The sequence below is a fragment of the Setaria viridis genome, chromosome 2, assembly GCF_005286985.2.
Source record: "Setaria viridis chromosome 2, Setaria_viridis_v4.0, whole genome shotgun sequence".
In the NCBI taxonomy this organism is placed as follows: domain Eukaryota; kingdom Viridiplantae; phylum Streptophyta; class Magnoliopsida; order Poales; family Poaceae; genus Setaria; species Setaria viridis.
The window spans coordinates 46,813,576-46,830,460 of record NC_048264.2 but is presented as its reverse complement, the minus strand read 5'-3'; the positions used below and the strand labels follow the sequence as shown (position 1 = coordinate 46,830,460).

Here is a 16,885-nt window from a genome sequence, read left to right as displayed (position 1 = left end):
TTAATGACGAGTACACTTTCCAGCCCTAAATATGGTGCCATATCTTGTGTCCGTCCAAATAAACGGTGACAGATATCCAAAAATCATTTATAGGGCAACAAAAAGAAGCCTTTTCAGAAAAAGGGATTCGAGTGGCACTTGCTGCAAATCTGATCCGAGATATACATGCAGGTGCTAGCGGCTCCCTGTCACAGTCTCTCATCCAGGCCAGGCCAGCCCAGAGTGCCTGCCCCAACGCCCCCCGGTGCCGAACGCGGAGAGCATCGCTTCACGCATCGGCATATTACCCATGTCCGTGTGACCGTGTGTGTGTAGCTTGTGCCTCCAAGCCAGAAAAAAGATTTCCTCTCGATTCCCTTCCCTTTGGATACACACCCCACAAAGTCCAAAGCTTTTACCAGCAAGTGTCGCCGTCGTGATGGAACGGATGCGAAGCTTTCCTGCAGTAGCGCGTGGGACTTCATGCCGGTTCGCCAACGAGGGTCTTGCGAACCTGCCAGTAGATGGTGATGCGTTTTGAGAGTGTAGGTATAGTTCGGACGGGAATTTCCCGGGTTGTGCTGTGGAAACGAAGAAATGCCGGCGACCGCGAAAGCTTTGGCCGTGCAAAGACGACCGGAAAAATATGCAAAAGCCTGCAGGAGTGCAGTGTCTTGCCGGTCGCCCTGTTCCTAATATTTGTCCTGTTTTAATTATCCGTGGTTATTTACCCCAACTCTGACATGTTCCTTTTTTCTTTTTGAAATGATGAAATTATAAAGGAGAAAGTTTTTGGTCCTTGAGAGCACGTGTTATGCGTGCTGCAACTGTCCATTTGTCCTGCTGCGAGTCCAACAGCAACAGGGATGAGCTAGACTGAAGTTTTTAGTGGTTACAGCAACAGGGAAAATTGAACTGCAAGTCCGGAGGCGAGGCCAATCAAAATCGTAAGTCGTCCTTCCATCCCGGCGGATATTTTTCAAAAGAAGGCGTGCTCCGGGTCTGCCGGCTTGGACTGTTGCAGCCCGCCGCCCCATCCGCTCTGCCGCACGCCTCGCCACGCCATGTGCGCTCCGAGCATGGTCGTCGCTGTTGAGTCGAGTTACGGCGAGGTTTACGTATTTTAGAATGCGTAATCCCAACACTTGGCACCTGCCCGTTGCAGGAGCTAGCAGTGAATCGCTCTCCCATCTTCCTATAGTATAGTTTAGCATCACGAAGTACTGGTAGGAATTGTGTAACGTTCATGTATTTTTTTTGAACGGATGGCAAAAGCTTTGCCGAATTTTTATTAGAAGAAGGAAAAGGACAAAAACAAACAAAACGTGGATCAAAATAACTAAAAACACGACTCACACTGCACCCACTAAAACTACTCCAACGGAGAAAAAGAAGAACCAGCCCATATGTACACCGGGAAAAAACACTACTGAAAAACATAGAGATAAAGAAGAACACAACTCACTAGCCTGGTTCGTCCGTGGGGGCTTCAGTGGGTTTATGAGCCAACTGAAACTGCCGAATGCCTTCTTTGATAAGGAACGCGACGTCATCCGCTGGTTTAGCTTCATGGTTGAGAATCCCTAGCCCTTCCATATCCTTTGGCATGCACACTGTCGGATTTAACCAAGCAATGTCCCCTGTTGACTTTTTCCGATTCCTCTTCTTTCCAAAGGAAACTACGACGTAGTTGATCGATCTGCTTGATTAGCCATTTTTGTGCTGGGAAAACTGTGAGGTGATATATTGGTTGTGATGTTAACACACTCTTCACTAATGTTTCTCTTCCGGCCGACGATAACATTTTGCCTTTCCATCTTGGCAACCTTCCACCGATCTTATCAATAAGTGGTTGGACGACCACCCTTATGAGCTTGCGCGTGTGTAGAGGCATGTTGACGCTCGTTATTGACACACTTTTAATGCCATTTAACTAGTGTTTTTAATCATATTCTTATACTAACCCACCACTTGGCACCTAAAATAACCCTATATTTACATATGTGTTGTGTTTTGGAACATATTGCAAAATCACAGGAAATACGACATAAATCAAGGGTTTTTCTACAAGTTGGAATTGGACCCGGACTTTGGATGCTGGAAGGCCCAAATACGAACATTGAATTGCAGGTCCGCAAGAAGAGTTGAAACTTGCACGGGCCATATCTTCCTCATCCGAACTCTGATTGGGGCGAATTTACAGAAAAAATTGCATAGCTCGATGAGATCTACAGCTTTCGTATGAAGCCCTCGAGCATTGGAGGCCAAAACAGGGCAGGCCCATTTCTGGCCCCGATCATCGCGCCCTCTCACCAGGAGGAAGCCCACGACGTTCCTAGGGTTATTTTTCAGAAACTTGGCTTCGAAGGATTGGTATAAAGTGATAGCCAGCAATCCACTTGTTCCACAGATTGATAAACCTTGGGGGAATACTCTAAGGAAAAAACTACAACTGATCCGTGCACTTGCGGTTCATGAATTGGCAGTCACAAATATTTCCCAGGGACGAAGGAGACTTTCCCCGAGAATGGCTGTGTCGTCTGCATAGAGGGAGCATCGTAGTTTAGCTGCTCTGGGGAGGATTGACTTTATGATGTTTTTACTGGCTGCTAGGTCCACCAGCTTGTGAAGCGTATGAATGGCAAGGATAAACAACATGGGTGATAGCGGATCTCCTTGACGAAGACCTATTGCATGCTTGAATTTTTTCCTGGGTATCCGTTGAGTAGCACCTTGGAGGATGAGGTGGCTAACAATGTTATGATCTAATCTCTCCATTTTTTGCCGAAACCTAGAGCCTGTACCGTTTCAATGAGGAATACCCAGCTAAGCGAGTCAAATGCCTTGGAGATGTCAAGCTTTACAAAGAGTCCCGGTCTCTTTGATTTATGCAATGCCTTGATCAAGCTTTGTACGTAGACGAAGTTGTCATGAATGCATCTTTTCTTGATGAAGGCGTTCTGACATCCGGAAACTAGCTCGTTTTATCTTGGAGCCAACCTATCCGCTAGCACCTTTGTTATAATCTTGGCTAGGCTGTTAATGAGACAATGGGTCGAAAATCTGCAACCATGGTCACCCCATCTTTGGCAGCAAAACGATATTGGCCTCGTTAATCAAATCCATGCGCCTAGTCCTAAGGGAGTGGAAGGCCTGAAGGACTTGAATAAGATCCTCCTCGATAATTGCCCTGCACTTCTTATAGAATAGACCAATAAAACTGTCAAGGCGTGGTAATTTTTCTGCTGGTAAATGCATGACGACCTTTTTAATCTCCTCCACCTCAAATGGTGCTTCCAGATCGGTCAGGTCACGTGGTTGCTATCCAAGATTAGTCCAGTTTAAACTGAGGGATCTTTCCAGGTAACGTTCATGTTATCAATTCGTTGAGTAGCTACTGAGTGAGTAAGATTCTTGCATTAACCCCTCACGTTGTTTGTCTAGGCTAAGTAAACACGGTGTCAGAGAGAGGACTGTCTGCCCGGCTAGTGTGTTGCTTCCGGCAGTGGTGGCGGTAAGATTCTTGGTGCACATGGTACACGTTCCTTCTTGGCCTGCAACATGCATCCAGCCAAAATTAACTGCCCCTAGGTTATGAAAACTCGCGTAACAAAAGAAAGATTCTTACAACTAGGCGCTGCATTTGGTTAAATGCTGGCAAATACTGCTCGATCTTTTCCGGTGTTGTACCATTTAACAACGATGCATCGTTTTCACCGATCCTTCGTGGATGTTTCCGGTGATATTGTTTCGTCTCCTAGACCCTAGCTAGCCCTCTTCTGTCTTGGTAAAATTACTCCCTGTTTTCCACCAATCAATAGCATCCACAATTTGATCGCTGGAAGCAGGGTGCCGTCACCTCGGAGGACGACGGCGAAGCAAAAGTCTAGAATCACACGTCCATTTCACGAACAAAGCCGGAAACAGTCGCGGTCACAGTCACAGACGACACAATTGTATATTCGCATATGTCAAAGCATATAGTGCGTGTCCCGCGTGCGTGCGTCAGTACCCTAGTATATGGTTGCTGAATGCTGCTGATACCCGTACTCCCCTCGGTGCACCGCGTCGCGCACGCGTGCCAGCCTTTGGCACGCTGCAGCGGCCACGTCTCGTCGCCGCGGAAAAGGCTAGTTATTACCTGCTGTTGAGTGTGCAGCTGCTTATATTAGATTACGCGAAACAGAAATTTGCCAGAGATAGCTGACAGAGACGTGCAAGTGATGAAACACGGCACGTACTGCGACGTGCACGTGGCCCAGTGTGACGACGACGATCTACTCGATCGATCGTGGTGTACGTGTGTACCGGTGTGTTGGACATACGTATTTGCATTGTGCATAAATGTACTTACTCATCAAGGTCACCTTCAGATGATAGAGACACGTGTATAGTAGGCTGCAACTCGACGGTCGGGTGACGAGTCTGGTCGTACCGTACGCACGAGCTCGCAAGCAGCTGGTCCGCTCCACTCGTCTGTGTTGCAAGATCTTTTGGCGTTCCATCAGATCCTATATTTCCGGCGGGCGGTGGCTGTCAGTTCACCTTTCCATCTGAAAACAACCTCCATTATATTTGCCGGGCCGGGCATTAGCAGTAGGTGTCCTAGTGCAAGTAAAGCTAACTGCATGCTGACAGACTGCGCTTAAACAGTCCATTGATCAAGATAGCTTGCTTGATTATGGCCACTCGATCGACTCCTCCTTTTTAATTTGAGAATCACAAATAGCCACTTGACTGCAAATAGATCCCCTGATGTAGCCCTGGCATGAGATTAGGAGATCTTTTACAACGTGGCGTGTTCCATCCCGTTTCGTATTATAAGTTTTGTTCCATTTGGGATGCTGAATATGCTTTTCCAGAACGTAGCAAAACCTTTCATTGTCTGATTAGACATCTTTGCCCTTGCACTGCCCTGCGTGAGAATTTACGTTTTGCAGCACTTGCAATCACACTGCAACTCGATTGGTCTCGTAACGTTACATTGCATTGCATGACAGAGCTAGGCTAGGTACGTAACGTACGCCGCCGTACAACCACTAGTCAGGCACGAGAGATGGGCGGTGGACGTGGGATCCCTCATATTCATTCATATAGGCTGGATGGAATGGAAGGGGAAATTAAAACTCTTGGCAGGCAGGACCACATGCATATATATATTGACAGACCTTGGAGAGATGGTCTCGCTCGTGTCGTGACCACCGCCGCGTGGTAAAGCCCGTGGAACACGCGGGCGGCCCACGGAGCCGCCCATACCTGCTCGGATCGTCCGTCGGATATATGGCAGCCTTGATCCAAATTATTAGTCATGTTGATTGTTTGGTACCATTGCTGCTGCTGCTACTTACTAGAGTGAGAGTGCAAGTAGCACGCTACGTTGCGGCCGTCCAGAAGTTTCCTTCCAGCTATATGTGGCCATTTGAAGCACCTAAGCGTCATCTAGATCCTTTCACACCTTTGGTAAGGTTGTGTTTGGATGATAAATAACAACCGTTTACTTGTGACTAACCCGCATGTTTTGAAGCGGATCTATATTGGTTATAATATCAGAGGTTTATTGGAATGTGCCCCTCAATTTGAATTGGAAAGCGGACATGGAGCTAATGCGACAAGGTTAGGGATCCTTCTAGTACACACTGTCACAAGGAGATGAAGGATACTTAGTGTAGTATAGGTTTTGCTAGTTTGTAGCTCATGGACCGTACTATTAAAAGGGGTTTCAATGATAGTATTTTGATCTCGCAGGGCTAGCCATGATAACGATGCACACTCAGTATACTTTGACACTTGGTAGCTCAAATAACTCATGGAAGAACTAAAGAAGCAAAGAAATCAATGAAAAACTCAAAGGAGATTGCCTAAAAGAGTTGGAAACAAAAATGGACCATGGGACATTCCGACGCCCCATTTCCTAGATGCATCGGAGCAATTATTTGAAGCTGGAAAAACAAGTGAAGCATTAGTTGTTTTGATGCCTAGCCATCAGAGCAATTAGTTGCAGGCATCGGATGTTCGGATGCCCTGCATGAAGATCCATCGGAGCAAGCATATTTTCTTTGCAAATTTTCAGAGAGGTTTTAGCCAAAACGCCTTCAGCACCGCATGTTCCGACGCCTGTCTAGTGACCATTGGATCAATCCGTCGGATGAAGCACATTTTCAATTAAAACTTCCAGATAGGTTTTGGCCAAATCGTCTTCAGCACTGGATGATTCGATGCCCAGTTCCAGACCGTCGGACGAAGCATCGGATCAAATTTTCACTGTTACTTTTCTAAAAGTCAAATTCTTGATCTGTGAGAGGCTGGATGTTCCGACGTCCCGGGAAGGATGGACCATTCGAACATCTGATGGTGGACTATTCTAGGTAAAGTTTTCTAACGGCTAGCTTGTGTTACCTAGCCTATATATACCCCTCCCCCGATCATTTGAGCTGCTCTTGATAACCTGAAGACTTCAAGTAGCCCATGAGCAGTTAAGAGTGTGCTAGAGCCAAAGTATGATTAGTGAATTGCCAAATCTCAAGATTAAGGACTTCTCTTAGTGTTGGAGGGTAGCAAGTGTGCATCTAGTTTATGGCTTAGCTGAGTGCTGGACAAGTGAAGCATTAAAACTTACTCTTGGTGGTTGACGTCACCTAGACGGTCTTGTATCCGGAGGTTCTTGGTGAGCTCTTGGAGATTGTGGGAGAAGAAGATCTTATACACGATTTGACTATCATTGTTCCGGAGATAGAGAAGGAGCATTTTTAGTGAAGCACTCGAGTCTTAGTGGCTTGGGGGAACAAAACCTTTAGTGGGTGCTCCACCATGGATTAGGGGGGAGCGTCAACTCCTCGATACCACGGGAAAAAAAATTCAGTTGTCTCGTGTCCTCAATCTTTACATTTCAGCGTTTTTTTTTGAGCATTTACTTCCTGCAATTTACTTGTCTTTTGCTCTTAATCAAGTTGTGCTTGCTTTGTTCATATCTTGCCTAAGGAAATGATGATCATGTTAGTGTGCTCTCCTAGGTTGTTTTACTGTTAGTGTGCTTAGTTTCTAGACTTGAACCTTGTAAATTGGGGCAACACTACAAATCTAGAATAAAGTTTGCTTTTTTTATTTTAAAAATTTGAAAAAATTCCAATTCACCCACTTGTTGAGCTAGCGATCCTTACACCATTACGTGCGAGCAGCACGACGAATTGTTAGAGCAAACGTACCATAGCTACACCACCAAGTGGCTCCCGGTAATTGATCCGTGCCCGTGTGCCGTGCGTGTCGTGTCTGCCAGACGTGGCGCGGTTGTTGTTGGGTGGAACGCGACGCGCTGCTTTTGTTCATTACTTTTCCAGCGACGTGACAGCGCGTGGCTCCCGGCCGCTCGTTGCGTTCCCCAGGTCTTCATCTGGTACAGTACGCTACAGTACAGTACCGCGCCTTTGTTAGTTTGTTTGCTTCCTTGGATTAATTCTGCGGTGAAATGCGTGGAGTGGACGCGAGCTCTTCTCCGCCAGATACTTGACACCTCCGCCAGCGTGGAGTGTATTATATCTCCGGTTCGGCGCTTTTGAAATCCAATCCAAGCGTATCTTGATCAAAGAGCGACGTGGCCTTGCTTCCCGTTTCCGATTGTGATGGACGATGATGAAGGATGCGTTCGTTCATCTCGGTCTCTTAGCAAGCGTCAGGTTTATCCATCGTCTCCATTGCCGGGCGGAATGGACTTGATGGCTCGGGGGCTTGCTTGGGCGGCCGGACGCAGCACCAGCAGCAGCGTCGCGACGACGACGACGCGCGAGCGTGAAATGCCCGGCGGTGCGTACTCCGAAGCCTCCGCCCCGGAAAAGCAGTGGAAATAGGCCGGGCTGGAGCTGGACCGCCCGCGTTCAACTTCAAACATCATCATGGCGCCCGGCCCAGCTTTATTGTCCGTCCCTCATCAGCAGCCGAGGCAGCACCAAGTCGTCCGTCCTTCCTACTGCTTTCCTTCGGCACCGTCGAAGACTTTGAGAGGAGGAACCTGCAGCTCCCAGGTCCGCGCATCCGCCGTCCATTCAGACCAGCACGCACCAACAAGCTAGCATTCCAACGAGTAGTACTCCATCGTGTGTCCTGGCACGGATACAGTCCAAATTAGGATTCTTCTCTAGGAGGAACTCCCAAAACGGAGAGATACCGTCCTGGCACAATTACGTAGAATGAGGCCCAACATGAGAAAGGCCCAGCTTCGGAACAAAGGAAGACAGAGAGAGAGAGAGAATAGGAGAAGGCCAAAAAAACAGGGCAGATAATAAAAAAAAAACCATGCGTCGACAGCAGGGTTCCAACCTGCGCGGGCGTAGCCCAACAGAATTCAAGTCTGCCTCCTTAACCACTCAGATTATCGACTTCTTGTCTGTAGCAAGCTTTTCTTTTATTTAACTTAACAATTAGCAGCAGCTTGTATATCCAATCAACTGATCCGTTATGCAACTTCTTTTTAGAAAAAAGAACAGACTTCTTGTTGCTTTTCTTGAAAGAGCATAAGGGTGTACAGCAACCAGCACAGCCGGAAACCAAAATCAAACGAACGGAAACTAACCTGGACAGATAACTAAACAGGCTGATAGTAAAATGACTCAAGTCAAAACCTCAAGTTCTAGCCTTGGTTATCCTTCTGCACCAGCAGCACCCTCCATTTATGCACAGAGTTTTTATACAGAAATAAACCATGTAGTCAGCTTGCCGATGAGTGATGACTTCTTCTCAATCGCCAATTTATGACGCACTTTCCCAGTGCCCCAACCAACTGCCCCCAATCTCGTTATTCAACTTCATACCAGAAACACAGAAAGACTCCATTTATTGATTGCATTGGACCATTCCTTGCCCACATGGATCATAGCATGGTCATATAAGGTCCTGTTTGGATACACCCTCCTAAGAGTCACTTGTAGGACACTTTTAGGATTGTGCATCCAAACATGGGTCCTAAAAATGCACTCCTAAACTTTAGGAGGGCCATTTTCATTAGGAGGGCCAAGGGGTCCTAATGGATCCTATTTCTTCTAAAAGTGGTCCCCAAATCCCCCTTTACCCCTATTGCTCTCGCATGCATTAATGACGTGAACAGTGCAGGGGTAGTTTAGAGGAGTAATTGAGGGGTAAAAATGACATTTTCCCTCCTCTAAGGTCCTAAAGATTAGTAGTCCATCCAAACAGCCCACTACTAAACTTTAGGAGTTTGTATCAAACAGGACCTAAACCATATTGACATCTTTTCTTTTTTTTAAAAAAAACGAGCATACTGGTATCTTATCCCAACCAAGAGAACCATATCCACCCATGTCAAAACTAAACAATGGGGGCTTGCAAAAATGAAATCAGAACACCGTCTCAAAAGGCCGATAAATCAGAGAAGAATATTTTAGCGAGTACATACATGTAGCGTTCAGGTGTACATGATATCAACAACTAATCATATTGATACATTTCGTTCACACAAAATCAGTACATGAGAACAACTAGTCAGCAAAATCAGTTATTAGCTGCTAGCCTTCTGTGGAATTACGGATTACATGGAACCACCTCGAAATCAATGATCTAGGCATCTATGAACAGAGACTACAAAAAATACTAGATTACAGGAACATGAACTAGGGTCAAAGTTAACATCTAGCTAGGTACACAACAATTTTTTTTTCCTGCCAAGTTGACATTAGTAGTTCTAATGTGATTCTTATTCTTCTTGCTCTTGGCTTGTCTTGCCAAGAAAACTGAGAGTCCAGTAAATGCAAATTTCTTCCTTTTTCCTGCAAATTTCTTGGCATGCTTCGACTTATCCCCCTGCCCGCTGGCATGAGCAGTTGCATCACTGCTATACACAACTGCACGCCTTCGGTTCAGAATCTGGCCAAGTGACACATTAGAAGCTTCACTTGTATTCTCCCAAACACTTTTATCATACCCATCAGGCCCCATTAGCTTCCTACTCAGTATCTGACCGATCGACAATGTTGGCTTCAAGGGACCCTTTGAAAGGTCCACAATATCCAAATTTTGGGAATCTCTGCCACGGGGTGCTGCGTGTTTGAACTTGGGATGGTCATGGAGTGAACGCCTCTTGTACCCAGTCGCAGATCGGCATCTACGAAGAGCCTCTTCTACTGCGATCTTGCCCCGGTTGGCAGCATCCACCCTCTCCTGGGCCTCCTGTAGTGCCTTCTTACATTCGTCAACCTGTAATTGAGCTTCTTCCAGCTTTCTAATAGAGCAAGATTCTGACTGGTTGGCTTCAACAACCTGCACCATTGCACCTTCAATTTTCTTTCTTGAGCATTCATCAGCCTCTTGTGCTTTGGAAACAAGCTCAGAGTACTCTTCCAATGAAAGGTTCACACCATCTGCACCCTGGAGACCCTCAGCTGATGAAGCTTCATTGCTTAGTAGGATCTTGATCTCAGCGAGTGCAAGAGCTTCTGCTGCTCTTGCCGCCTCTTCTATCTTCTTGGCTGCAAGACACCTCACCTCAGCAGTGCCAATGCTAGCTCTCATCTTCTCAATTTCAGCAGCCAACATAACAGCTTCAGATTTCGACGCATTCGCTGCGTTCCTGAGCTGCTCTAGCTCAGACGTCATGTTGTTGATCTCGATGAAGATGTCCGAGGGATCTTGACGCCTCCTCTGCAGATCCCTCAGTGTCTGCAGCTTCTGTGAGGTCGTCCGGTCTAGTTCATCCTCCAGTGATGAAATCAATGTAGTGTTGGCGCACACCTTCTCTCGGCTTCTCTCCACCAAGACTTTCTCTTTAGCAATTTCATTCTGTAGCGACTCGATGCAGGCCCTTATAGCTTCTAAATCACTCGAGGTCTTGTTTAAGTTAGCTTTGGCCTGCTCAAGCCCCTTTAGCACTGAAGAACCAGGAGCCTGCTGCAGCTGTGCATCTTGGCCAGGCATACGCACTTCAGGTTCGGCATTTTCAGACTGCTTTTCCGGAGGTCCTTCTTCAGTGGTTGCCTCAGCTTGGTCCCTCTCCTCAGAGATGGAAAATGTACAAGCTTCTTCGCTCTGTACCTGGAGCTTTAAATATGCAATAACCTTCTTGGTGGACTCCAACTCTTTCAGCACATCAAGCGTTTCCCTTTCTTTGATGCTGAGCACCTTCTCCAGCTGCCGGGTCTGCTCTTCCAAATTGGCCAATTCTTCAGTTCCCACCTGTTTCTGAACCAGAATGAAGGAAGAAGAACATATCAATCGATAACCTAAGACAATACACTATACTCCCCTCAAATCTAGGAACCACAGGCAACTATTCGAGTGCCGAACTAACCATGAGCACGGTACCGTAAGCTAAGACAATACACTATACCAAAGCAGAGCTCGCTCCACTGCAAGATTCTACAGATAGCTAGTCAAGACACCAATTTGGGTTGCGCAAGGAAGAATTGAGGAGAGATTGTTCACCTTTGGGGGCACGAACATGCGCTTGATGAGGTGGGAGCTCCAGGCGGCGCTGCCGCCGAAGTGGTCGACGGCCTCGCGCACAGACTTGAAGGGCGCCGAGGTGTCGACCTCCGCCCGGACCTCCAGGACGCCGCCGGCGGCGGGCGGAGCTAGGTCTTGCGCCTCGGGCTCGCCGTTCATTGGGACTCGTGCGGAGAGTAAAGCTGACGATGTTTCTCGTCTTTCTTGGGTTCTGTGGGGTTTTGGTGGGTGACGACGGAGAGAGCCAAAGGAATCGAAGCCAGTGGAAGCAACGCATGGCGGAAGTCAGGATTGGATTTATCGCCATGGGAGACTGTTGACCTGGTGGTACAGTAAATTCTAGCCGTTGGCCTGTTGCTGCCTCCTGCCTCCACTTTTCAGGCTTTTCTTCGGCTTTTGGCCTTTTGCTACAGAAAGCAAGCTGACGAGTGAAAACAAACGTTTAGATTTTATAAGTTTGCACTTTTGGCCCGAAAGGATCGCAGTAAATTGCTAAAACGTGTCAAATGATTTCTTCACGTGCCTACTACGAAGTTCTGAGTATCTCTTTGATTTCCTTGCATTCTATTCATGCAAAATCTTACTTTTGAATTTTGTACAATCTTGCATGAACACTCGGTTAATCCAAATACCACCGAAGTTTCGGAATATACTACTATTTTTGCCGTTTCTTGTACTCTTTCGGAATACCTTTGTGCACGCAGAAAGATCAGGCTACCATGAGCAAGTTCAAAGCTTTGACGGCCAACCCATGAGCCAATTACTGTCCAAATCATGTTTGTCTCTCCGTGCAAGGGGGGCAGTACGCTGAGGCAAAAGCCAACGCGCAACAGGCAGCAGAACAATGCCCGGTGCATCGTGGCTGCTGGTGGCTGGTGCTCTATGTGCTGTTAAAGTATAGTCAGCTAGTGCACTAGTGATTAGTGAAGCGTGAAGTGAGTCGTAAATTTCATATTAAAACGAGTGATCCCGGCTGAAGTTCCCATTTCCATCTCTATCCATATTCGTTCGTTTTTCATACCCGTATATATCCTTAGTTTTGCACCGGGTTGTCAAATATGGATATAGAAAGATATATAAATGGGTAAGGAGTTTTCATATCCATTTCCGTCCGTTTTCATCACTATTCTGTTCTGCCATGTTTATCTCTAGTATCGGAATAATACTTCCAAAATTTTTGTTTCATTGAGGATATAGTTTGTATAGTTATTGCAATATTTCCACTCTCTACCCCTAATTCAATGTTTTAATTAAAAGAAGAGAAGTGATTATATCATGTTATTTTATTGGGACATGGATGGATATGTCATGCTACATATTTCCCTTGAAATTGTTATATTTTGCTTAGTCAGCATGGTATGTTATAGACAATATAAAACTACTATATATTTTAATTGCGTCTGTAGTAGCTCTAAAAATTGTGAGACGACCATATAGGCCTACTTCCACAAAGTAGTAGAAACTCCTCGATAATAATAAAACATTTAACACGCATGCTTCAAGAATATGTATATAGTATTTTGTATTTTGAGCACATGCACATACAAATACATATGACTCATTACACGAGCAACACAACAACTCTTTGTTTACCGCAGGTTCAACACACAAGTCAGTCTCTCGGCATGCAGACGCACATTCATGCACGCTACTTATTCAAATACTAGTATGATATAGTAGGTGGCCTGATCAATAGGAAATAAGTATGAGGAAATGGCTTCGCAACATGTGCACATTTGCGCTGCAAGTGCGTTGCATGCATATGCTCAAGCAGTTCGGGCAGGCACGCATTCGATGGGGCCTCTGACACTGGGAACGGTTATGATGCCGATCGTGGTGCTAGTTGAGAAATAGCAAAGGCATGTTGTTTTGATGGTGGGCGGGAAGAGAGCAATGCTCGGCTTAGATACCAAAAGCAGAATAGTGCGGCGTAAAGCATAGGGTAGAACGGCAGAGTTAAACGCTTCTAGGTTACTGAAGCCGGCAGGACACACAGCTTGGGGTGGTGGTGGTGGTCTGGGCGTTGAAGGTGGCAGCACCGGTGCAGGGGTTGGTGCAGGAGCTGGAGCTGGTGTCGGAGTAGGGGTCAATGTGGACGTTGGAGCAGGAGTCGGAGCAGGTATTGGTGAGGGCGTCGGTGTCGGGGTTGGTGCTTGTGTAGGAGCAACTATCGATGCTGGTGTAGGTGCAGGGGTTGGTACCGGCGTCGGAGCAGGAGCAGGAGTCGGAGTGGGTGCCGGAGCAGGGGTTGGTGCCGGCGTGGGTGCAGGGGTCGGGACGGGTGTCGGAGCAGGAGTCGGAACGGGTGTGGGAGCAGGAGTCAGTGCCGGTGCCGGAGCAGGGGTTGGTGCTGGCGTTGGAGAAGGGGTCGGGATGGGTGTCGGAGCAGGAGTTGGAACGGGCGTGGGAGCAGGAGTCGGTGCCGGTGCTGAAGCAGGAGTCGGTGCCGGTGTCGAAGCAGGGGTTGGTGCTGGCGTCGGAGAAAGGGTCGGGACGGGCGTGGGAGCAGGAGTCGGTGCCGGTGTCGGAGCAGGGGTTGGTGCTGGCGTCGGAGAAGGGGTCGGGACGGGCGTGGGAGCAGGAGTCCGTGCCGGTGTCGGAGCAGGGGTTGGTGCTGGCGTCGGAGAAGGGGTCGGGACAGGCGTGGGAGAAGGAGTCGGTGCCGGCGTCGGAGCTGGTGTCGGTGCACGAGTCGGAGTCGGAGCTGGTGCTAGCATGGGTGGATTAGTTGGAGCTGGTGGTGATCGTGTGGGTGCTGACATTGGAGCTGGAGTTGGTGCAGGGGTTGGAGCGGGAGTCGGTGCTACCGTAGGTGGATTACTCGGAGCTGGTGGTGCCCGTGAAGGTGGTGCCCGTGAAGGTGGTGCCCGTGACGGTGTAGGCGGCGGACCACGTGGCGGCGCTGGCGTGGGCGCTCGTGGTGGTGACGACCCCTGCGCCCGGACAGAAACCGCGAGCATGAGTGCCATGGCGAGGAACATGAGCGCATGGGAAGCCATGGACTTGAACGCCATCATATCGCTACTAGCTGCGGATGCTCTCAACCGTGTGTGCGCTCTGCTTCAAGCGTATCGACCATACCAAGTATTTGTAGTGACCACGCGTACGTCCTGATTTCCTAATTAAGTTCTTGCAATGGCGGCCCTAGCGGATCGGACGGGCGTCGATCAAGTTAGTTTAGTGGGTTACGAGTACGTGCCGGACGGCATACCGATCACGCGTAAATTTCCACCAATCGAACGTGCTCTCGTGGAAACTGAATTTCATAATTTGAGTTGAGGTCGTGTTATTGTATCGTGCGCGAGCATGTATTTCTACTCCTACGGTTGTACTAGCAGCGCAACAGTAGCCGCGTGTGGACCTGGAGACTTCAAACTTTGCAAATTGGAGCACGTAATGTAAGAAGAATGTGCGCCTAACTTACGTACGTGCTGATACCTGCTGCGTGCGTGTTCACGTACATATATGGTAGCAATAAGAATATCGTACACCACCCGATTACGGGTGTGTTTGGTTGCATGCACCATGTGATCTTGGATGGTGAGGTTCAACCAATTTGCTTATACGATATGGTTCACTTGTATTAATAGAATAATAATGTATTAAGTGGGATGGCTTCTATAGTATCATGCTTTTGGAGCATTTAAAAATACGGATTTTTTAAATTTTCTTTAAACTAAACTTATTCTCTTTTCCGACACATTCAAAACTCTTTTTACAAATAAAACATTGCATAAATACGAGCATATGTGTTGCATTTGATTGCTCTAGCCTTCTCCTATAATCAACCTTAGGAATATTCTCTTCTTCTAAATCCTAGGAATACTATTTATTCAAATATTAATTCTATCCCAGCCTTATGCCAAATTCCCTAGTATTCAAACCCTTGGTTTCCATCCAAAACCTTAAAACCCTAGGGAAATTTTTACCATTATATTCTTCCCATAATTCTGAGACGATTTGAATATTAATCCCATCCATCTTCTCAACCCTAGAAATAATATTCAAACCTAACATTAACTTCGTCCAAATCCCTATTCAATTTTAGTCATTCTCAAACAACATCTAATTTCAAACCTCCTACGAAAAAGCCTCAATTTTATACCAACACCTCAAACCAAATTCAAATTTGGAATCTATTTCAAATTTGGATTTAATTTACCTTAAAACAAATAAGAAATCAAACCAAACTGATAACAGGCCAACACCTCCATTCTCCGGCCCCCTTCACTTCCGGCCCAGCCTACTCCTCACCCGCACGCGCACATCCAGGCACCGCGGCCCAGTTGGTCGGCTCATCGCAGCCCGGCTACCCTCCGCGGCTCGCTCGGCCCACACACACGCGGCCCGCGTGGCCCTCTCGCCCTGCAGCTAGCGCCGGCCCCGGCCGACGGGGAAGGAATCCCCTCCGCGCCGCCGCACGCCACCGCTCGCCGCCGCGCTGGTTTTTACTGCGCCCATGCGCCCCCCTGCGCGCCTTAGCCTCCAAGCAAGCCATCCCCCCTCCTTCCTATCCCTGCCACCCGATAGAGGCCGCACCTCATTCGCCTCCACCATTGACGTCGGCCGCCATTAATCCCCGCCCTTATCCCCGCCACCGCCGGGCACCTCCTCCTTGGCCGCCAAGCAAGCCCGGAGACGTGGATCCCTCCGCCTATAAAAGGCGCTCCTCCCGGCCTAAACATCGCACCCCACCGCCCCCACGGCCAAACTTCAGCCTTCCCCTAGCAGCCCCATCCCGAGGCTCTACCTCACCTCCTCAACCACCCAAACTTGCTCGCCTTGATCCCCTATCCTCCTGGCCTTATCCCCGTGGCAGGTGGAGATCGGGATCGCCTTCCCGGCGAGCTCCGGCGCCCCGCACGGTAGCTCCCATGGCGGCTGCGGCGGCACCGCCTGGCCTTGGTGTCGAAGCGGTATGCGGCCATCCGCTGCCGTCGCCCCTCCGTCCGCCCCTCCGTCCCACCAACCACGCCCTCCCTTCCTGAACCCAGTGCACCAAGACCGCCAACCAAAGCCACCCCGATCCACGAAGGACCATGAGCGCGGTGTACGGAACAGCGCACCGGGCGCCCCACCCCCTTGCATCAGCCAGCTTGAAAATGCTATGTGCAGTCGGTAAGTGCACGCAACCTTTCACCTCAAGCCCTCACTTAATTCTTAAAAATTCACCAAAATTCACCAAAAATACTAGGGACAATTCCAAACCTATCCATGCCCTCCTTTTCCATTTTTCACTTCATATAGATCCTTTTCCAAATTATCATCCTCCTACATAGTGGAAAAGTCCTATTTAGTGTACACCAACAATTGTTTTTTCATTTATTTCACTTCCAAAAACTCTAGTAAAATTTCTAAAAATATTTTAGAGCCATCCAAGCCTATTCTCATGCCCACCCAAGTCATCTTGTCCAGGCTCCGCCCACGAGGCTGAAGTGAGTCTGCCGAGCAAGCTCTGACC

General features: G+C 48.0%; 2 protein-coding genes across 3 annotated transcripts; both read right to left on the bottom strand.

The window, feature by feature from the left end:
- Nucleotides 1–9,402: 9,402 nt before the first annotated feature.
- LOC117842319 (WEB family protein At2g38370) lies at nucleotides 9,403–11,723 on the bottom strand. Of its 2 annotated transcripts, none has more exons than XM_034722720.2 (2): nucleotides 11,404–11,723; nucleotides 9,403–11,154 (listed from the first exon to the last, which is right to left on the bottom strand). In XM_034722720.2, the coding sequence occupies exons 1-2, from the start codon at nucleotides 11,581–11,583 to the stop codon at nucleotides 9,616–9,618; spliced, it is 1,719 nt and encodes a 572-aa protein (XP_034578611.1). In that variant the 5' UTR covers nucleotides 11,584–11,723; the 3' UTR covers nucleotides 9,403–9,615. The 2 variants fall into 2 exon arrangements, with proteins under 2 accessions (XP_034578611.1, XP_034578610.1); XM_034722719.2 differs by having other exon boundaries at nucleotides 9,403–11,160; nucleotides 11,404–11,720.
- A 1,198-nt stretch (nucleotides 11,724–12,921) lies between these two features.
- LOC140221753 (uncharacterized) lies at nucleotides 12,922–14,496 on the bottom strand. The gene has a single exon (XM_072291696.1). It carries the CDS (start codon nucleotides 14,439–14,441, stop codon nucleotides 13,191–13,193), a length of 1,251 nt encoding a protein of 416 aa, XP_072147797.1. The 5' UTR covers nucleotides 14,442–14,496; the 3' UTR covers nucleotides 12,922–13,190.
- Nucleotides 14,497–16,885: the final 2,389 nt, after the last annotated feature.

Bases quoted from the DNA above. Each gene is read 5' to 3' on its own strand.
- LOC117842319 (XM_034722719.2), bottom strand. From the start codon at position 11,583: ATGAACGGCGAGCCCGAGGCGCAAGACCTAGCTCCGCCCGCCGCCGGC. The intron at 11,161-11,403 runs GTGAACAATCTC...ATTCTGGTTCAG, and splicing joins GCATGTTCGTGCCCCCAAAG to AAACAGGTGGGAACTGAAGA.
- LOC140221753 (XM_072291696.1), bottom strand. From the start codon at position 14,441: ATGATGGCGTTCAAGTCCATGGCTTCCCATGCGCTCATGTTCCTCGCC.